We start from the raw sequence: 23,570 nt of genomic DNA on the forward strand, positions 1-23,570 counted from the left end.
CAACTAAAAGCGCATCTTCCTCAAACACTGTGCAGGAATCTAGAGAAAAACGTGTCAACAGGATGTTCTTGTCTCCACAAACAAAACTCTATTGTTTCTTCCTTCGATATGCTAACAAGCTTTTTGAGAAGGGGAATCTTCTGCTCCAAAGAGACGAACCCTGTATTCATCTCCTGCACGGAGAATTGAATGGTCTTCTGAAAGATATCTTCGTACGGTTTTTGAAACCATCGGTGTCATCGGTTGCTCTGGTAAATGTACCCTTCTCTGACAGAAATCATCAGAAGAATGATGAGGACCTCATGATTGGGAACGATGCCAAACTGTATATAAGGGAACAAAGGAGTCTCAAGAAATCCACCTTCACTCTGAGTGAGTCAGACATCCAAGGTTTCTTCAGTGCAGTTCGCTCATATTATGTGAAAGCCTGCAATTACATCTTCAAAACCTGGCCGCTAGATGATGAATTAGCCAAGCATGCTCAGGTGCTGGATGTTAAGCTACACAAAGAAGTGGGGTTTGACTGTGTGGAGTTTTTCATCAAGAAATTCCCCTGTCTGTTCAGTGGCGGTGATAGTGACATTGACAGTCTTGAGAGTGAATTCGCTCACTATCAGGCAGACGCCTCCATAGCTACAATTGCTACTGAGACAGTGAGAGTGGATGAGCAGTGGCATCGGATTTCACAGCTCACAGATCCCTGCACTGGTGCCAAGAAGTATCCTAATTTGAGCAAAGTGATGAAGGGAATCTTGGTCATTCCTCATTCGAACGCATCATGTGAGCGGGCACTCAGTCTTGTACGGAAGAATCATACTGAATTTCGTCCCAATTTGAGTGTCAAATCCTGGAAGCTCTCTTAATTGAAAAACTAGCTCATAGCACCCCTTGCTACCAGAGAGAATACAGCAAAGACATAATCAGAAGGGCTAAAAGAGCCACACAGCTGTCACTCAGCAAAGCTGCAATGGAAAAAGCAAGCAGCAGTAGTACCAGCCAGTAAGGTAAGAAAAATATTGCTTCTTTTGTGCTTTTTGTTAATCTTTGATTGTCCCCTAACTTACTAATATTAACATACATGTAACATTAAAAAGTGCACAATTTTCCCCTTTTTTTGTTCAAAAAGTGGAAATTCTTAACATGTTAAATGCTCCAAAATAGGGCTCAGAGGGCACTAGAGAGAGTCTAGAACCCCAGAGCTTCCAGGGCCCTAAGGCGGGCCCTGGACCCCGCCGCAAGGGTCGAGCGCTCCGCGCTCGAGATGTGCGCTTCGCGCACATTATTTGGTGTCGGTTGTAAATCCTCCCTAATTCTGATTTCCAAAAGTTGGCATCTCTGTTAGTGGCAAGGGAGGCTGGCTTGGGATCTTTGGGTCCTGAGATCTTAGTGTTTGTGGTTTATACTATTTTTTACTTCTGGTGGGCCTCTTCCTCTTCTTCCTTCTCGTCTTCCCATGAAACGCCATGATAAGCTATTTGTATACATTGAAACAGCATTTGTCCATAGAGGAAATACACCTGGGGGGGGGGGGGGATATTATTAGTATTACTCCTGTTTTGTAATAACATTAATGTTATGCTATTATCATTAGTGTTGTTATTAGTTTTGTTGTTAAAAGCGGCCTTTGAAGAACACCACCATTAGCTATTTTAACATGGATATACACCTAAACACGGACTTCCCCCAAGGTGGAACACCCACTTGAGGAGGGGGGCAAGTTAAATCACTACAACCTCCATCATTCATGTGTAAAGAACAATTATGTAAGCAGCTTTGTTAGCTAAAGATCGTTGCCGCTTACCTAGAGGCCTAGCAAGTCAAGACGGCTCTGATCTGTTCTTCTGAGGGAGATGCGATAAGTATAGAATGCCTTAATCACGTCGAGTTTCCTTGAAACTTCTACTAGTTTAATAGCAACTGTTTAACAATGTAATTGTACGTTGAACAGAATTGACTGAAACATTTGTGGTTATAATAATTTTTACATCCGGAAGGTGTGCCCCATGAAAGCCATGATAACCTGTTATACACCTCAACATGGAGTTTATGCAAGGCACAACCCCCCCTCCCCCTCCCCTTGGGGTTGGGGAGAAGTTAAATCGTGACAACCTCCGTCGTGTGACCCTTAGTCCCCCTGTAAAGTTTGGTTGCGATTGAATAAGTAACAACCGAATGTAATGCGGACAAAAAAAGACAGACAGACAGACAGACAGACACCACATTTAATTGCATATTTTAGTAAGATGACTGCTGTCGGCACTGCATGTGGTGCATGCTTGTCTTGCAGTGCTCCTACTTTCTAAGATATCAGTATTATAATGACAAAGATTTGTTATTATCATGAAATGTAATTATTTCAATTAAAACAATGTAATATTCAAGAAGCAATCATAATCTGTAAAGAAGAATCAATAAGACAAGGTTATTGACATACTTTGTTTCACCATTACAGGCAAATTGAAAAACAGCAAATCAAACGGTTATTCAAAATTACAGAAAAAAAGGAATTAAGTTAGGGGCTTTTAACATAGTCAGTTGAGCTTCAGAAATCAACATGGGTTCATGATAATTATTATTTTGATGACCCCAAGTAGCTGATTTTATAAAAAGTGAGAACATTGAAGTACAAATGTAAAAATGAAAACAGGTGCATACTTTATTAATAGAAAACAAAAATAAGCTAACCCCAATTTTTTGGTGACCTTTTAAGTCTCCTGACATCATACATACGAATCGATATCCTTCCAAATCAGTGGCAGCAAATGTGATGGAAACACCTCCTCGTTCTTCACACGGAGAAACTTGGTGGGCATCTCGATGGTCATCGTGTAACATTTTCTTGTAGCTTCATAATCTGGCATAGAATGACAGAGCAAGAAAAAAATCATGTACATGAACAAAGCAATTAGAATATCATTCTAAATGTGAGGTTGAGCATGAGATTGATCCATTTTAAGTTAAAGTCAAACTTCCCAAATTTAAAGGTACCATATCAGAATTTGTTTTAATGATTGTTTAATGGCCTAACACACTCAATGATTGTGTCATCGAGACCTGGAATTGATTCCAAACTTCAATTCTTGTACTTTGGCTGTTACATCTTTTTGCACTTTCTTAAAACACAAAACACTGTTGTATCTTTTGAAAAGATGGGGGCGCTGCATCAATGAGTAGGGTGAGAATCTGCTTGTGCAATTTACAATATGAACTAATGAGATATGCTGGTATATTTCATCAGAGTAGACATTTGTGCTGATACTATGGCATTTCCAAAATATTAAATAGAGGGTGAGTGATTGTATAAATGATCATTGTCCTAAATTGGTTGTGAAACATATGTGACGTCCTGTTTCAGCCAATTGTGAACAAGCTGGGGCTGCTGAAAATATGAAGGGGAAAGTTGTAAATAATTAGTATATACTGGTAGATGGTTAAGTGTGTTCACTAAATAATGTAAGCAATATGCAGTTCACGAGGTAGTAAGTAAATGATGAATAAGATGTGGATATTACACGTGCATGATGTGCTAAATTGCTTCTTCTTGCATATATTCACGTGAACTCTATGTAATAACCATATAGAAACAGTGGGCATAAATTAAGCTGTTTTACATTGAAAAACGAGATTTGCCAGTTTTGACCAATCTTGGTTTTTGTTGAGCAGAGATATTTTTTGCTTTGCCATGGTCTGGAGTACTGAAAAGTGATCCCTGCCGAGACAATCAGCTGACCAAACCAGGTAGGCTCTCATATGTAGCCTCAGCAACTTTGTAGAGAAGATACTACTCCTAGTTCAGTTTTGTATATAGCGGGTGGGACCGACATTTTTTTCCTGCACCGTGCCTACATGGAGTGCCAGCACACTCTCTGATTAAATTAAATGAAGAAGTGAAGGTTAAAAACTCCATTGTTGTGAATAAATTGTTTTAAGCCGAGAACTCATGAAAAAGATCATTGTTTCACAGATTACCGAAGTTAAAAAGACTGAAGCATAATTTCCTTTAGATTACGATGTCAATAAAAATTGTTCCACAAGAAGAACTAGAATGGCACTCTTCGACGTTGCGATGTCGTCAAATATGCCTCCGCCCACATTATTACATCATTATACATACTTGCACAAAGTTTGATTTAAATCCCTGAACCCAGATTCAAAGTATTAAATAATTCTGGCTGTCAGACAATGTATCCGATCAGGTTGAAATTAAAAATGCATATTCCCCATGACTACTTGATCATAACTTTGATGTTTCACTTTGATTGATGAAGTGGTTCAAGAGAAATATATATATTTTTAAAGATTTTAATTCAATCCAATATGGCTGCCAGACCATGGGACCAAGGTCCAAAGTTTTTCCTTTTGCCCAACATTGCTGCCACACATTCTAGATGAGTAGTTGCACCTATGTTGAAAATTTTGTTTCAAAGAGAGAAGTGGTTGCAGAGAAAAGAGAAAATTATCATGGATGGATGTATGTACGGATGGACAACCGAAAAACATAATGCCGCCTGCGACTTCGTCACCAGAGGCACAGAAAGGAAGCAGAAGATGACAAATGACTTACTACTTAAATTCAGATTATGTCCACCACTGGCTTCTGGTGTAAATGCCACAGTTCCACTGGTATTGGCAGCATGGGAACTTGTGATGAACTTTTTACTAAAGTCAAAATTCTGTTGAGCAGAGATCGCAGGGGAAACATGACCTCGTGAGGTTAAAGGAGCTGTAACAGTGATTGGAGTGACAGAGCAAGAAACTAATGTCAATGTTGAAGCAACGTTGGCCATTGATGTAGTCATTTGTGAAGGTGTTCCCATGGTAGAGTTTACATTCTTCACTGACGAGACACAGGCAAATCTTTTTCTCCCTTTTTTCATCGACCCTCGTGTAATGTCATAGAGTCTTTTTCCATTACAAAAAACCTGTCAAAATAATAATAACACTGGATGAAATACCAAAACTTCAATAATTACATTTGCTTTTCCTAAGAAAGTTGCCAAATTAGACAGGTGATCACAAAATACAGGTTTTACTATCCTGCTTGCTGTTTAAACCAACTAATGTTCAACTCCAGCCTACCCTTTTCAAAGCTGTTGTCTCCTGCATCAACCAATTTACTCCTTTAATCCAAGCAATCCATTTTGACAGAGTGGGAAAGGAAATTCCACTTGAAGTACTTATGAAGCCACTTGGCAGCAAGTTACTGTTGTGATTCACACCCTGCCAAGGTTGATAAAGTAATGACAATGAGCTGCATGGAAATATAATATCAAACAAATATTGAGCAGTCATCTGCCATTTATATGTTGAACAACTTGAATGCATAGTAACACAGAATATCTTGATAGCCTTTGATTGATCTTTTCACACAATCAGGAAATAATTTGTACTCATGATTCCAGACACATTTTCAAGATTACAAAAAAAACTAGTCATTACTTTGTGTAGAAAGTAAACTTACTTTAATCGAAAAGCAGAGTACGTTGTTTCCTGGTTGTATTTTTCCCTCAATAATGAGCTTTCGCAAAATGCATTGCTTGGAGTATTTCTGTTTCTTGGTGCGTTTGTGCAAAACAGACATCTTTGTGGTTTTAATAGTAGGATTTTGGAGAGCAGATCCATTTCCAGGTGGTGCCTCAAATGATTGTGACGCAATCATTGGTGCTGTGGTCAGTGGTGTGTCTTGATAGCTTTTATGTCCAACTGTTGTGTCGGCTCTTATTCCTACATTTGTCAACATTTGTTTTTCATTTTCAGAACTCTGGCTTGGAACAAGTCCAATATGACTTGGGAGCGCAGATACATTTCCAGGTGGTGCCTCAATTGATTGTGACGCAATCGTTGGTGCATCTTGATAGTTTTTAGGTCCAACTGTTGTGTCAGCTCTTTCTTCTGCAGTTGTAAACGTTTGTTTTTCAATTTCAGAACTCTGGCTTGGAACAGGGCCAACAGAGCCAGCACCAACTGAATTGAAATAAGATGCAAGAACCTCTGTTCCTGTCTGTTTGATTGGTTCTGCAGGAAGGTTGCTGGAACTATTCGAGTTTGTATTGTCAATATGTGGGTGAAACATGAATGGTAGTTCAATACAGTTGACTTTAGTTTTTGACCAAGCTGAAGGTTGCTTGTAATTATCTGTAGAAGGTTTGGATGTTGAATTATTTGCACAATCATTAACCTTTTCTCTCTGTATAACTTCAGATTTGGAATTGGTTGAAGTATCTGAAAAACAAGAACAATATTTATCAACACAATGCAATGTCCAATTTTTCCAGTGGAAATCATCACAATTATGCAGCAGAAGTAAAAATCAAACATCACACACAAATAACTGTAAATTAATTATGTAGAATGGGAGCTGGATAGGTATCCACGAGTTGGCTTTACCATAATCCAATAACTGATAGATTCAAATCTACATAAAACCAGAATGGCACTCGGTAGAGTGTATCCCACTAGAGGGATATTTTGTATCCCACTGATAGGCCAAATATTCATCGAAACCTGAACAAAAATCGAATCAGCTTGTAATTGCCACCTCACAAATCAACTCATCCACCAAGTTTTATTGTAATCCGTCCACAACTTTTTGAAATATCATGCTATGTATTGTTTTTGGCCCCATATCTCAATGGTGAAGAATCACAAAAAAAAAATTCTCGGATCCAGATCATCACCAAAATCTAACCAATTAATCCTTGTCACTCACCAAACCAAATGATTGTGACGCAATCATTGGTGCTGTGGTCAGTGGTGTGTCTTGTGGTCAATATATATACTCACCAAACCTGTCCACCAGATTTTGTCCGAATCTGTCCATAACTTTTTGAAATATTGTGCTATATATTGTTTTCAGTCTCATTTCTCAATGGTGAAGAATCGCTTGGAAAACTAGAATGGTGTTTGGTAGAGTGCATACCTCCACCAGGCTGAACAGTTTACATTTTGTATCCCAATGATGGCCGAATCTGGATCCGGACCTGAATCAAAATCAAATCAACTTGTTGTTGTCACCTAACCAACTCATCCACCAAATTTTATCATAACTCGTCCAAGACTTTTTAAAAATATAATGCAATGTATCGTTTTTGGTTCCATCTCTCAATGGTGAAGAATCACTTGTAAATTAAAAAAATTCTCGCATCCGGATTCAGATCTTCACCGAAATTGATTCGTCCTTCTCAACCTCCCAATCTGTCCACCAAGTTTTATCCGAATCCGTCCATAACGTTTTGAGATATCCTGTTATACATCGGTTTTAGCTCTACCAATCACTCATATAGTAAAAAAAGAAATCACTTAAAAAATTATCGGATTCGGATCCTCAACAAAATTGAATCAATTCTTCCTTGTCACACACCCAACCTGTCCACCAAGTTTCGTCTGAATCCGTCCTTAATTTTTTTAGCTATCGTGCTATATATCGTGTTTGGCTCTAATCTCTCAATGGTGAAGAATCACTTTAAAAATTCTAATATCCCGATCCAGATCTTTACCAAAATCGAATCATTTCGTCTTTGCCACACACACACCCTCTCCACCAAGTTTCGTCCAAATCTGTCCGCAGCGTTTTGAGATATCCTGTTCACAGACAGAGCGGTGTGAAAACATAACCTCCATCCACCTTCGGCTGCAGAGGTAACTAGCGCTTTGGAGTAGTGCCAGCATTGTGGAGCACATCTTTTGTTGCATGATGTTTCCTCAGTAGAGCAATACTGTGGACATTTTCCTTTCTCATCATCAAAGGTGCTGGCTATGGCCTCTATTCCTTTACGTTTCAGATGAGGTCTCGCTCATGTTCATCTGCTAGGCTTTTTGCAGTGTACTGTGTAAGAGATAATGCTTGGAATTATTTTTATTTTTTGCATGGCAAATAGTGGCTCATGGGTCCAAGTTCAAATTAGACAGCCAAGTCAGTGTTGTCTGTGGTCAGGTAGAATGCTTTTGTTGAAGAATGCTTTGAAAGGCACATTGTATTTTTTTGTTGTTGTTCTGCAATACAAAACGTATTTCCTGCATTTGGGTGATGCTCAATTGAAGAAGAGCACATGCATCCACATGACGTCATTATCATATGCAAATGAAACGGACCAGTATAGTTATTTGTTGATGGTTTGTGTGGTATAGCCTGCGGGCCTGCGGGGCAGGGCATGATGGTGGGGGAGTGGTCGGCATGATCATCGTGTCTGCCGGGGATATAAGGAGTGCGCGCCACCTGAGGCGTTGTAGTGGGTGCCGTAGTGCCCCGGCTCGTGAGCGTGTTGAGTACGTAATAAAGGAGAGCCGCGGGCAAAGTACGCCCGCGCTCGCGCTTGTACACCACAGCCGGGCTCGACTGTTCCTCCGCTCGTGTCCGCCTTATAAGCGCCCCTACCACGACACTACGGCACCCACTACAATGCCTCAGGCGGCGCGCACTCCTTATATCCCCGGCAGACACGATGATCATGCCAACCACTCGCCAGCGCGGCCAGCTCAGGCATGACAGGAAGTCGGGGCACGGCGCATGGACGCGTGCCCGCCTTCATCGGAGTCGACTTCGGCCACGTCGAGTGGGCAACGGCCGCGCTCAGTGTTCGTTTTATTGAGGCACGACAAGTCGGGGGAATGATTTCTGCAAGGCGACGGCTAAAGAACGAGGACACGCAGTTCGGCTCGAACGCGGCGTTGGACGTCGCGCAAGCTCTGAAGAATGTCCGGGGTCTCGATGGTCGGTGCGCAGCAGATGGTCCGGAGGTCATCGCGATGTGCCAGGCGCGCACGGCCGCGCGCACGGTCTGCGGTGCGGGTCGTGGACGGCTTTTGCAATACGATCACTCGGATGGCGGTCTGAGCACTGTGACAAGATCAGTGGCAGGGGAGGTTGAGATGACCGGGGCACTGATGCTGCTACCCATGTTGAGCCTGGTTTCAGTTGGTCCAACGGTGACAGGACCGATGCCAGTGAGGGTCGAAGTGATCGGGGCACTGATCGGGTGTCGAGTTGAGTCCACTCATGCTGCCCTCGCATCGCACACGTATGCCGGTGAAGCGCTGCCGGCGGTTGGCGGGGCGCACGGCGTGATTGCCCAGCGGGGCCAGCGGGTTGCGCTTCCGAGGTTCGTGGTGCGAGGGGAGGGGCCCGCCCTTTTGGGTCGGGACTGGTTGACGCGCCTCGAGCTGGATCTCCAGTTCGTACCTCCAGGTGTGCCGGTGCTCCCTTCGATGCTTTCTTCATTTTCCGAGGGCGAGGTTCTGGCGGCGGGGGCCGCATCGATGCAGCGGGAGTGGCCGTTCGTGGCTGCCTGCAACGGTGATGTGATGTGCGGTGCGGAAGCAGCGGGAGCCGTGCCAGCTCTCGCGATGAGTTCTCGCGCTTCGGCGGCGTTCATGAGGCAATGCGCGCCTGTGTTGTTCGGGCAGCTTCGACGGCGAGTTGCGGCGGGGCCGTCACGTTCAAGGAAGTCACGGGTCGCAACATCGAGTCGACAACCAAGAGACGGACTCGTGATGTGGGTTATGGGTTGCTGTTCATTGCATATTGGTTTTTCATTGCTCGAGTGATGCGGTTTAACGTTGTTGAAATAAATGCCAACAGTTCATGTGTGAGAATAGGTTTGGCTGAGATCATTCGATGGGATTTGCATTATGGTCAATGTGATGTGAAGGCTTTGGGAGCGGTGGTGGCAAATAGAGGTTTTATTGGCCTACAGTTGCCCCAGGCCACGGGTAGTTGCTTTGTCATGTGCAGGGATTTTGCTGAAAGAACGCGCTGTACGGAAAAATGAGTTTGCAATGGTTCCAATGATGTTCCTATTGATTTATGACGAGCCTATGGTTGAAGTGTGGTTTGAATGGAGTTGCTACCGTCTAACTGTCGTGTGGGTCTCGGAGATCGACTCGGAGCCGGGGCTGGTGCGCTGGTCAGCGTTACCCCCACCTCTGGTTTCGGCAAGGTCAGACGTGCCTGGCGCCTGGGGCGCAGCTCTCTGTGTTCGCTCAAGGCCGTTTTGGACATGCGGTGGAATCTCAACTGATTGTGGTGCGTGGGTTGTTGTGGAGTGTTTGTTGCATCCAGCCAAGGGCGCTGTTCAGCGCCCCCACCAAGGTCATCGGGTCTGGCGGTGGCGCCACGGGTTCCAGACAGCGGGGGTCCGGCCTCGAAAGGTTTATCTGTTTCAGGTCTGGCTGGGGAAGATGTGCCGCCTTGTGGGCCGGAGGCGTTTGATGGTGCCGGGGGAGGTTTGCTCGGGAGGTCGCTGCGACCTCGCCAAAGGCCATGTAAGCATGAGCCGCCTGGGGGCATTTTCGCTGCGTAGTGCTGCTGCGCTTCTCGCCTTGCTGCTTCATATCGGTAACGCGGTCGAGGTTTTGTGGGTTAATGGTGTGGCTCAATCTTCGGAACCTGGCCGTTGCAGCTCCACTCGCTCGCATCGACACATTATATGATGTGGTGTGCTTTTATACTATGCTGCTTTTTTTTTTGTACCTTGTCTGCTTTATACCATGGTATTTCGTGCTACTTATGCTTATTATGATGGTGATCATTTAATAATCATGGTTTTAGGAGGGAGGAGTGTGGTATAGCCTGCGGGGCAGGACATGATGGTGGGGGAGTGGTCGGCATGATCATCGTGTCTGCCGGGGATATAAGGAGTGCGCGCCGCCTGAGGCGTTGTAGTGGGTGCCGTAGTGCCCCGGCTCGTGAGCGTGTTGAGTACGTAATAAAGGAGAGCCGCGGGCAAAGTACGCCCGCGCTCGCGCTTGTACACCACAGCCGGGCTCGACTGTTCCTCCGCTCGTGTCCGCCTTATAAGCGCCCCTACCACGACACTACAGTTTGCATTGTGATATTCTGTCATCAAAACAAAGCTCATAAAAGTAGATGTTGATATTATGCCCCTATCAGGGGTGACACACACCTTGGGTTTCCTTCCCTTTAATGTATGTATGTTATTTGTGGTGCCGAACCCAGCAAGTTCTCAAACGACTGCAATCCAAGGTTATGAATGAACGTACAGGTCAGCTACCAATCAAATGAATCTTTGTCAGTCGGGGTCGGTGACTTCCGAGTGATGTTACAGTGATCACATCAACAGCTTAACGTTTTTGAAACTTGTATTTCAAATAAAGAAAAAGTCAAATGTGGAAGTTCACCATTACATACAATGTACAACTCCGATTCCCGTATTTAGTTGTTTCCACCACCCAGTGTCCCAGTCCTGCCAGCACAACTAATACGTGTTCATCTCATCCACCAGGATTGTTGAATTAGAGTCTTGGCATGGTGTTCTTGCTCGTATGCTGGCCCATCCAGGATGAGTGAAGAGCTCAAAGGAATTCTTTCCCAATACACAATGTTAATGAGTTTTAATCAACCTGATCATAATAGGTTCCATGCGTTAATAATCTGGATATTAACACCTCCATCACTAATCAGTGTTAAATTGAGCACGGGGACGATCAAAACACGTCTCGTCACATATCACCCATCTCTCTACACCTCCCGCTCGCGGGTTTATATAGTATCACAGAACAATCCTGTGCCTTCCAGCAAATGCGATTAAAGTCCATATTGGAAGTTTCATCTGAGAAAGTTCTAGCACCTTCACAAATCCCATCAGGTAGTTTACAATACAATACTGCCATCTAATTCAAAATTAGCTCATTACATCAAGCAGTTTATATTACAATTTACCGATCCATGCTAAAGGAAACTTGTAACATATAACCGTAATTTTTAATAGTTCATTTACAGGCATTTACTAATGCTTACGAACAAATACCACAACATCTAGCTTTTAACTGACAACTAAGCCCCACCTTTAGAAAAATATTATTGCAAATACATGTTGTTTTTTTTACAACAGTCAGTTAAAATTAGAGGGTGCAAAACAAACCAAAAAGAAACTAGAACGGACACTCATAGAGCGCATACCTTCGCCGCCACTACTTTTTTTGTTCTTGGTATGAGTGTGGGGAACTGGTTTCATATGAATGGTCTTATGACACAAACCACATATCTATAATGTCATGACCCCCCCCGACTTTCGGGGGCTACGGACTAAACAACAATCAACTCACGTCGTTTTGGCGAGTCTTCACTCGCAAGCTCGGTGAATACAACATTTCAACAAGAGAAGGTAATCTCGTTTGATGCTGGTTTCATGCAAATCGAATAAGAATTGACTGAGTTATGCCGAAAACCGCATCTTTTTCAAGGGCGTGACCCCCCCTCCCCCGACATTTACCCCAACCGGTGACATGTGTTATGACGTCATTGTGTCACAAGATTGGGCATTAAATTCTGAACATTTTGGTGCTGGATTCATGTAAAGCGGACAAGAATTGACCGCGTTATGACAAAAACCGCATATTTTTCAAGGTCGTGACCCCCCTGACCTTTGACCCCTAACCGGTAACAAGAGTATGGGCGTCATTGTGTCATATTGCATATCACAAGATGAGGCGTTGAATTCTGAACATTTTGGCGTTAGTTGCATGCAAATTGAATATAAATTGACCGTGTTATCGTAAGACGATTTTGACCTTTTCGTGACCTTGACCTTTGACCCGAACGATCCCAAAATCTAATTGAATGGTTCCTGGCTAATAACCAATCATCCCACCAAATTTCATGCAATTCGGTTTAATACTTTTTGAGTTATACGAATCACAAGATTACAAATAAATAAATACACGCCGACCAAAACATAACCTTTCGCAGAATGCGAAGGTAACAATCACAGTCCACTCATACAATCAGCTCCCACAATCTCTGATCCCTTAATGGCTTGAATACAGAACTGATAGTTGTGTAAGAACAAAGCCCACCACATTATCCTTGCACTGTCAATCTTACACTTCTGTATGTACGACGGGGCTGTTGACCAGTCTGTATGATGAACACTCTTCCGTAGATGTAGTTCTGGAATTTCTTAACAGCAAGCACAACAGCAAGATATTCACGTTCTATCACCGAGCAATTTCTTTCCCGGGGCATAAGTTTCTTGCTGGCATACATGACAGGAAAGACTCCATCCTCATACTCCTGCAACAACACTGCTCCGGTTCTGACATCAGATGCATCCGCTTGCACGATGAATGGTCTGGCGAAGTCTGGCATCCGTAGTGCAGGGGCGTTGCAGAGAAGGTTCTTGATCCTTTCAAATGCCCTCTGTTGGGGTGCCTCCCACAGAATGTGATTGGGTTGATCCTTTTTGGAGAGATCAGTAAGGGGCACAACTTCATCTGCATAGTTCCATATGAACCTCCTATAGTACCCGACCAAGCCCAGGAATGACCTAGCCTGTCTTTTGGTCATTGGTACTGGGACGTTTGATGCAAGTGAGTTTCTCCTCCTTCATCTGCACCTGACCCTTACCCACTGCCTTGCTGACAGATCCTTGCTGATGTTGACATCCTCATGTGTCTCTCAGTTGGCCCTGGGTCTCAATTCCAGCAAGTCTTCATTCGCCAAGACACATTCTTCATCACCATCCAGCTCTGGGTCGATGACCGCCATAGTAGCCACATTTGGCTGTAATGTATCAGCTGCTTTGCCTGCTCTCTCATGATACAACTTCAAAAGGTTAGCCTTTGGTCTCGCCTTTGACACAGATCTTGTCGTCCATCTGGTTGACTACTTCCTGGACTTCATGTGGTCCTTGCCATTGGAGCGTCAACTTGTGCTTCGTTGGCAGCAGCAATAAAACTCTGTCTCCAACAATGAACTTCCTGTCTCTGGTGTTGTTATCATAGCAATGCTTCTGGTTGCTTTGTGCTGTGTGTAGACTCTCTCGCGCCAGTCGGCAATTGTCCTCCAGTCGATTACGCAAGTCAAAGACATATTGGTAGGTATTATGAACCTCTGCCAAGTTCTCTCCAGTCCACAGTTGCTTCAACAACTGCATGGGCACTCTTACAGTTTGTCCGTAGAGTAGCTCAAATGGTGAGAACCCAGTACTTGCTTGAGGCACCTCTCTGTAAGTGAACAGCACCGCCTGTAGGCAGCTGCCCCAATCACATTGTCACTCTTGACACATCTTCCCCAGCATGCGCTTCAGAACTCCGTTGACCCGTTCACAAAGTCCATTGCACCTGAAGTTATATGGTGTCATGAAGAGTTGCTCATCGCAATGAGTCGACACACCTCCTTCATCAGGTCCGATGTAAATTGAGTACCTCGGTTGCTCAGTACCTCTTGTGGGAGTCCTACTCGGGGGAAGGCTTCCAGCAGTGCTTCCATGGCCCTCTCTGTCTCAATATTGGAGACCATAATTGCTTCAGGATATCGAGTGGCATAATCCACAATGGTCAAAATTTACCAGTTGCTCTCATCAAAGGCTGGGGACAATGGTCCAATCAGGTCTACGGCCACTCTGCGAAAGGGATCCTCTATCAACGGCATGGTTCCCAATGGTATCTTGGAAACTCTTCCTTTGGGGATGGTACTCTGGCAGATGTCGCAGGACATTCAGAATCTGCTGACATCACTGGTTAACCCTGACCAATGGAAGTTACTCGTTATTCTGTCAGTTCTCTTCTTCACTCCAAGTTGACCTTGAACAATTGATTTGTGTGTCGATTTCATCACGGCCTCCCGATACTTGGTCGGAACAATGACTTGCTTCACCTCGGTCATGTCAGTTGTGTAGGTATGGTGTAAGAAACCTTTGTGGACTTCGAGCCAGTACTTGTCCTTGTCTCACGTCTGATGATCTCTAATATCCTGCACCTCCTTCTACAACCTTTGAAGCGAGACATCTTTCTTCTGAGCTTGCTCGAGCTCTTGCACAGTCGCCTTCGGAATGTCAGATTGTGACACATTCAATGGGTTGATGTTGTCCTTGTTGCACTTGGTCTGTGCCCTGGTCATTGCTGCTTGTGCCAGTTGTGGGATCCATTTTGTATCTGGATCCTTGCTCTTTCATGCTTCCCGTATATTACCGATCACAAGATCACAAATGAGGTCCTCCATGCACATGACTTCCACCTCTCCTATGTAGTATGGTGTATCTACGTGGATCTCTGCAACTGGATAGTGACGCAATGTACTATCAATCAGCTTGCAGGAGTAGACCTTGTCAGTCATGTGTTCAGTTGTTTCCACCGCCCAGTGTCCCAGTCTTGCCAGCACAACTCATGCATGTTCACCTCGTCCAACAGGGCTGTTGAATGATTGAGTCTTGTCGTGGTGTTCTCTCTCGTACACTGGCCCGTCCAGGATGATTGAGGGCCCTGTCACCCCTTGACGTTTTAGCCAGCGTATGGCAAGGTATCAAAATGTATGTAAAAACGCTGGCGTACGCTGAACTATTGATGTTTTTTTTTAAGTTTTGGGCATATAATAGCGTGTTGGACGTATGCATAACGTATTAGTTATGTACACAGAACGTTTCAATCACATATAGATAACTTGTACAAACGAATGCTGAGCGTGTTGTCGGCGTTCACAACCTATACCCAACGATAATCTAACTTATGCATAGCGCGGCAGCGTATCGCCGACGGTCACGTGGCGTAGGCTATTCATAGGCTGCGGCTCGACGATTCAAATCATAACCGCACTAGACATCGAAGTGTGAAGCGGCTGTCACACCTTGACGTTTAAGCCAGCGTATGCCGACGTATGAAAAATTTGCCGAACCAAGCTGTCACACGTCGAATACGTTATGGGTAAGTTTTGTATACGTTAAGAGCATGCTGGCATACGTCGTAGTACGCTGGCAGACATTGTAGTATGCTGGCATACTTCATCATATGCCGAGTACGTTGAGAAATTTTAAGCGTGTTGAAAATTTCTCGATGTACTCGGCGTATGACACACGTTCCACATACGCTGGCATAAGTTGTAGGCACGTTACGCGATCGTTGACACACGTCAACACACGTTACTTGTACGTTATTCATAAGTCGAAACACGTCGACGTAATGGTTAGCGTCAGTGTTCCAGACTCCCTGATTTTTTTTTCTTCAGTATGACGGTGATGTTGACACTTCGATTTCTGGTGCCGTTATGATTTAAATCGTTGAGCGGAAGCCTATTAATTATATTATATCATAACCGCACTAGAAATCGAAGTGTCAACATCACCGTCATACCGAAGAAGAAGGAAAAAAAAAAAAAACAGGGAGTCTGGAACACTGACGCTAACCATTACCTTGACGTGTTTCGACTTATGAGTAATGTACAAGTAACGTGTGTCAACGATCGCGTAATGTGCCTACAGCATGTTACTCATAGGTTAGAAATAAGTTTCGGGGACGCTAAACATTACCTCGACGTGTTTCGACTTATGAGTAACTTACAAGTAACGTGTGTCGACATGTGTCAACAATCGCGTAATGTGCCTACAACTTATGGCCAAGCGTATGCGGAACGTGTGAGTCATACGCTGGCATACGTCGAAAAATTTCAAGCATGGAAAATTTGTCTAACACCTCGGCATACTATGACGTATGCCAGCGTACTACGACGTATGCCAGCGTACTACGACGTATGCCAGCGTACTACGAAAAAAGCCAGGGTACTACGACGTATGCCAGCTTGTTCTTAACATATACAAACTTACCCATAACGTATTCGACGTGTGCCAGTGTTTTAGCCAAATTTTGCATACGTCAGGCATACGCTGGCTACATCGTCAAGGTGTGACAGGGCCTTGAAGAGCTCAAAGGAATTCTTTCCTGAGACATAATCTTCATGAGTTTTCATCAATCTGATTATAATGAGCTCCATGTGTTAACAACCGCTCTGGACATCAGCACCTCGTTCACTCACAGTTAAATTGAGCACAGGGACGATCAAAACACACATCTCGTCACATATCACCAGTCTCTCTTCACCTCCCTCTCGCAGGTTTATATCGCAACACAAAACAATCCCGTGCCTTCCAGCAAATGAAATTCTAGTCCATACTGGAAGTTTTGTGTGAGAATGTTCCAGCACCTTCACGAATCTCACTTGGCAGTTTACAATACAATACTGCCAGCTGCAGTCAAAATTAGCTCATTCCATCAAGCAGTTTATATTACAATTAACCCATCCATGCTAAAAGAAACTTATAACATGGAAATGTAAATTTTAATCGTTCATTTCCAGGCATTTACAAATGCTTACGAACAAATACCACAACATCTAGCTTTTAACTGACAGCCCCCAAAATATGGAAGAGTCGATTTTTTTTTCCACCTTAATCATGAAGTGAAAGCATTAAATGTTAGTAGTTTTCTCTGTTCAAGCCAATGTTACAGTTTCACCTTCATCATGAAGTGAAACTCAGTTTCCATCCAGTATCACACTTTTGCCAGTGGTGGGTGTTTGTTGATGCCACTTGCACTCCAATTGAAGTCATATTTTTGTCTTTGGGAAAAAATGCAGGGAAAACCTTTTTTGATCTCACCTCATCGTAGTGCAATTCCAGCAATATAGCTCCCACGACTGAAGTACCCTGTATGAATCAAAGTTTTGACTGGTGATAGAAAATTATGGCAGAGATCCATGGAGCTGTATGAAAGACTGAAGACTGTAGGAAACTGACAGTTAAAAATAGCAATGGACAAGGGAGAAAGTCAAAACTCTCCAAAAGTTATGTTGCGTAAAGCAGGGTATTAAATCAGTTATCCCATCTGCGAGCATTAGTTGATTAAATATCTCAAGTTTTTTTTTCTTTGAAGAATTGGTAAATTTTTGTTTGCACTCTGGCCAAATTACAAATTCCTGGCACCTTCAATTGATCGTCAGGTCTGACCAGTTGGTTCATGAAAGACTTAGGTCATAAACATTCCTTGGCCGACACCATAAAAAGGTATAAATAATTTACAAAGTCGGAATAATTGGGGCCATTGAAGTAATCTGTTGTACAAGTTTCACACTAAGTATTCCACACAAAATAATCCAGAGATTCCAGAGCAATTTATGTCCACACCAGCATTCTCGAGGTGAGTAAAGATCTTGTCTCCAACCTCCTGTTGTAAATCCAGGTGTACTTAATACCTCTAGAACAGACCATTAACATAGTAAGGCTTGTAGCATGGTAGTGTGTACACTGTGGTCCTAAATGAGGAGAAAGCTTAGAAATTGAACCCAGTTTTAATAAGATAAACAATGTTAATGTTATATCATGCCCAAGTCTCTGTGCTTTCAGAAAATGTATACTTTGCTATGGGTCCTATGGATATAGTTGCTTACAAAGCATGTTTTTTTATCCAAATACAGGCTATTTTTTCCATTTTTATAGCTGATTTTTTTAGAAATGGGTTACATGTATGATTGTATATGTTGTCCAAAATGGTTGAAAATGCATTTTTTGTTTGATATATATATATATATATATATATATATATATATATATATATATATATATATATATATATATATATATATATATATCATTTTTCATAAGAATAGAACAATTCCTCGAAACAGTACATTTCGTATGACCTTATGCATATATCTTGGCACCTTCAAATGTGTAAAATCTCAGATTTTGCAAAATTTCCCCCAGTCATAGTGAAGCTTACAAAATCTTATTCCAGAAATTTGAAATGCATCTGATAGAACATCTTAAATAGCAATTTACTTCTGCATAAAGTGATGATTTAAAATGGCAAGTTTCAACATGGATCATTACTACATACCAGTTTTAGGTTCACTTCCATGATTGGGTCAAAAATGTTAGGAAGTACGTAACAAATTGCATTTACCAGGCTGCTACAAAATTACTGGTAGCTATAAGCTTGATTTTATAACCATAGAATAAGTTTACCAAGATGGCCCTATGATATAAAAATCAATACCAAAGGCCAGTTTGTGTTCAGTATACAGAACATAAAAGGTCGTTTGGAAGTACGTAACGTTTTTAAGAAATCTGCACTTTTAATCCCAAGATGTTAGTTTGGTTCATCACAGCATGTATTTCTATGGTTAAGTTTATGTGCATATATATATCTATGACCTGAATGAACACTGATCAATTTGTTAATTTCATATGACCTTGACCTCTTTGCTCAAGATCAAATATCAGGTAAACCAAACATTCTCCATATATGTGGTTTCCAATTAGTGTATAATACATATCTAAGCCATCAGACCAATTTTAGAATGATATGAGTGGTTCCTTGATACAGATAATTGATAACCAACTTTGACCCTGTCAGAGCAATCGAAAGAGGAAGAATTAAGCTCTGCCCAAATAGATCCTGAATCCCCATGATGTTGGCCAACAAATGATATACAAAACTTAATCATACAATGACTTTCATTTTTTGGTCCCCCGTGTCCTAAATGTGTACATAATACCTTGCTACAAGCCATAATCAAAATGGATGTGTGACTTCTGTAAAACTACTGCTGAGAAGAGGTGACTCAATAAAAGCAGTGACATGGGTGTTGAACCACAGTGAGATGAGCATATCTGGGAAAGTGTGCTCTTCACTGATGAATCCAAGTTTGAATTATTCAGCAATATTTAATGGAATTTTGGTCAACAGTGGAGATCAAAACCAATGTATATCTGCAGTGAAGCATGTTGGAAGAAGAACAAGTTGATGGTGATCTGATTGCTGCTAATAAGATTTTAACCCATCATGCCATTCCCTCAGGAATGCAACTTCAGGCAGGGATTTATCCTCGAGAAAGACGATGATACCATGCATGACAGCATGTCAGCATGTGGTGAAACAATATAATGATCATTTAAGGAGGCCGAAAGAATGGCACTTGTTAGAATGTATACCTCCAGCAGGCTCAACAGTTTACATTTTGGATCCCACTGATGGGCCGGATCTGGATCTGGATCTGTACCAAAATAGAATCGGCTCGTTCTTGTCACCTACCCAATTCATCCACATAGTTTTGTCACAACTCGTGCACAACTTTTTAAAATAGATTGCTATATAATTGCTTTAACCCGATCACTCAATGGTAAAGAATCAATTCAAAAGTTCTCGGATCCGGATCCAAATCCGAATCTTCACCAACATCGAAGCAATTATTCATTGTCACACACCCGACCTGTCCACCAAGTTTCATCTAAATCCATGCACAACTTTTTGAAATATCATACTATATATCGTTTTAGCCCAATCACTCAATGGTAAAGAATCACTTTTAAAATTCTATTATCAGGATCCAGATCTTCACTAAAATCTCATCATTTCAGCGTTGTCGCACACCCAACCTGTCCACCAAATTTCATCCGAATACATCCACAACTTTTTGAGATATCCTGCTCACAGACAGACAGACAGACGGTTGAAAACATAACCTCCATCCACCTCGGTGGTGGAGGTGACTACAGTCAAATAACTGATCAAATAAAGCATTGGATCATATTAGGAGGAACCCAAATAGATAAAGATGGAGTCATCAGGAGGAACCTCGACAGGATTCAGGTTTTGTCTGATACTCCTCTAACCTCAAACCCATACAGGCACAGCCAGGTGAACCCAACAAAAAACTATTTTCAAGATTCACGTCTCCGTAAACAGATTAATAAAGAAAGAAAGGAGAGATGGAGGACAAGAAGAAACCATGCACACCAACAGAAAGCACACACGCCTCATCCTGTACAATGTCCACATATGAACACCATTAAGGTGATATATACTTATACAGCCTTAATAGCAGAAACCAAGCAGTCAAAATGGTAAACATACAACTTGGATGAATTGCAGGGTGCTATGCAAGACATTTAGAGCAATATTCCATGATCATACATTTATAAACTATAAGGTACCAAGAAAACAAGACACCGTTTTCTGTATACCAATGGTGCAATGGACAACTTATTCACTTTTACTCTGTATTTTTGAGATAATATGTTGCTCCGATAGTTCACCCTCCAGATGCAATTATTAATTTGTGACTCTCTATATGTGTATCACATGTTTCTATACTCATTACCAATACTGTACATCTGTGAAATAAATAAGCCTTTGAGCAGATACTCCAGCGAGATCACCTTGCCTTGGTGGCCTGATATGGTATTTTATGGTGAAAACTCCCATTTGGCTTGATTTTTTTTGTTTTTTTTTACAACAATGAAACTTAAATATTTTTTCTCTGAAAAAAGAAATTCCTTCTTTAGCAATTTATACAAATACATATGCGGTCTGCATGCTTTCAAATGTATTGTATTCACATTATGAATTAAAAGAAAGGTAAACCTTCACAGCCATGTCATTCTCCATCTCCTTCCACACCTCTCTCCCCCTCTTTAACTGGGCATTCATTCCCTTAATTGTGGTGTGCAAATGTAGCCCCATTGCCCCAGTTTCATTTTTACTCTCAGTCACCTCGCTCCTCCATGAGCGTCAATTATGTGTATGTATATATATATATATATATATATATATATATATATATATATATATATATATATATATATATATATATATATATATATATATATATATATATATATATTGTTGCGGATTCGCGCCCGCCGGCGTGCTGACGGCCACGTAACTCGAATCGCGGCAAGTCGCCCACCGGACGGACAATCCAGTCGTGACCCTCTCGGACTAACGCCGGGAACCAGTCACGGGTGGACCTTTCGGTCTCACCGCGATCGAGCCAATCAGCCCCCACGTGGGATAGGGTTGCTCGCCAAATTCGACCTACCTAAGTACCCACACGGAGGGTAGACCGGGTGATCGCACCTCGCCGCAGGTCGACTTCGGACATGGGCCACTTAAGCGACCCGTTCCGTACTATCGGGATAACCGAGCGGTGTTATTCGTCGACCTCGACGGTTCGATTAATTATCGGGCGTATTCAGCCCACTACCAACCCTTTACGTGAAGCAAGATGAGGATTCAATGAAAGAAATGACGAAGCGAAGCGGGAAACAGTTCAACACAAAGCACATTTATTCGCGATGAACGGAAAGCGCACATATACAATTCCACCAAAAGCACACAGAAAAGAAAAACACAATGCAATTTACACAAAAAGCAAATGCGACAATGCAGATCTACTACCGATTACGCGAGCACACGGCAACACTTATACAATTTTACTTCACAGACGGCGCCGACAACACACATTCCCAAAAACAAAAGAAAAGAGAACAGAGAACCCTCAAGGATGAGGCGGGCCTGAGGCCGAGACCGGGTCGGGCCTACCCGTCTGGTGATGAGACGCGGAGCGGCGATGGTGCCTCAACTCCGCGGGCCTCGCGGGCAGTGTCTGGTAGGGGGTGGGAAAGGGGCCCCCTTGGTCGCACTATCTCAGCGCGGGGGGAAACAGGAGGGGGTTGCTGATGCTCGGGGTATAGAGGATTCCTACTCTGCCTTGAGTCCCGCGACGAGCGTCTCCACCTCGGCCAGGTCGCGCTGTCGGCCTCCCTGGGGTGCAGCTCCCTGCACGACGCGAGCACCCCCTCGTCTGCCCTCGCCGCCTCTCCACAGCTCCGTCCCCTCCGCTCCGACTCCAACGCACACGACGACGACCAGCTCCTTCTTGCCAACTCCACCGCCCGCGAAGTCTTAACTCTCTGTTCTTCTGACTGACGAACACGGTCGCTTATATAAGCCCCGTGGCTTCGCTCTCTCATCTTTGACCCCCTCCCTTCGACCTTTCACCTCGCTCCCCATTGGCCCGAGAAAAAGTGGGCATGAATGCTTTTTGATCCATAAATTTGCATATATCGATCGCCCTCCAACGCCCTGGGGGCGGGGCCAAATCGCCCCTCGCTCACCGATTGGACGGAACAAAAGTGGGCGTGTGTCGTTTTTGATCCGTTTTTGAAGCACAAAATCCGTGATTTTGTACACGCTGTTCGGCGCGCGCCCTGCACGAGTCCAACACCGGTACCCACAAGCGGCGCAAGAACGGTGGCGATGCGACGGTTGCGAGGTGTGACGTGAAGGTCGTGGCGGTTGTGGTGAAGCGGCGTTGTGGTTGGTGGTTGATGTTGTGACTGGTGGTGGTAACAATGGCGGTTGGTCCAAAATAAAGATAGTAAAAGAAAAACGGCTATCCTGAAGAGTCGCAGCACGCATAAATGACATGTATTCCCACTAGACAACGGGTTTGGGCCTAACTACACATGTACTTACCGAGATACCTCACCTAAGGGACCTGAATGGTGGCTTGCGAATTTGGTAACCACAACAATATATATATATATATACACACACACACAATTACCTTTGTTTTTGTTCGCTCCATTTCTTGTGTATGGAAGCAGAAGATGTGTGACTTCAAGATCTTTTGCAACATCCAAGCAGTTATTTCTCTCCACATTCTGTATGTTTGGATCTGCACCATAATCCAGGAGTAGCTTAACCACCTGCAATGATTGACACCAACATGAAAAGTATCTTTCTGCCTGTTTGCTTGGCAATCTCCATCCTGTATTTGGAGACTGAGCTACTGCAAGTCTCCCTTAACCCGAGGCAATGTATTGTCATTTTAGAATATTTAGAATATTCTGCTTTACTATTTTAACTCATGTATCATGCTGCACCACTGGCCTTTGTGTGTCCATGAATGACAGCATCGTGCAGCGGCGTCATTTTGTTGAAGCCGAGACAGTTGACCTTAGCTCCAGCATCAAGTAAATATTTTGCAATCTTGAGGT

General features: G+C 43.2%; 1 protein-coding gene across 12 annotated transcripts in view; it reads right to left on the reverse strand.

The window, feature by feature from the left end:
- Positions 1–2,213: 2,213 nt before the first annotated feature.
- The window catches only part of LOC147030460 (uncharacterized), a 54,713-nt gene continuing 33,356 nt past the window's right edge, over positions 2,214–23,570 (reverse strand). For 9 of the 12 annotated variants that reach the window (XM_085874525.1, XM_085874524.1, XM_085874529.1 and 6 more), the window contains 6 exons: positions 23,464–23,570; positions 23,138–23,279; positions 5,462–6,222; positions 5,080–5,220; positions 4,565–4,922; positions 2,214–2,854 (listed from right to left, as the gene is read on the reverse strand). The exon at positions 23,464–23,570 is cut by the window's right edge and continues 36 nt beyond it. In XM_085874525.1, the coding sequence (XP_085730651.1) occupies positions 2,721–2,854; positions 4,565–4,922; positions 5,080–5,220; positions 5,462–6,222; positions 23,138–23,279; positions 23,464–23,570 (1,643 nt within the window). In that variant the 3' untranslated portion in view covers positions 2,214–2,720. The remainder of the gene's footprint in view (positions 2,855–4,564; positions 4,923–5,079; positions 5,221–5,461; positions 6,223–23,137; positions 23,280–23,463) is intronic. The other 3 variants (XM_085874526.1, XM_085874533.1, XM_085874528.1) reach the window with 3 other exon arrangements.

Source organism: Eptatretus burgeri, chromosome 3 (assembly GCF_056783735.1).
Source record: "Eptatretus burgeri isolate ZD-2024b chromosome 3, Ebu_testis_v1, whole genome shotgun sequence".
NCBI lineage: Eukaryota > Metazoa > Chordata > Myxini > Myxiniformes > Myxinidae > Eptatretus > Eptatretus burgeri.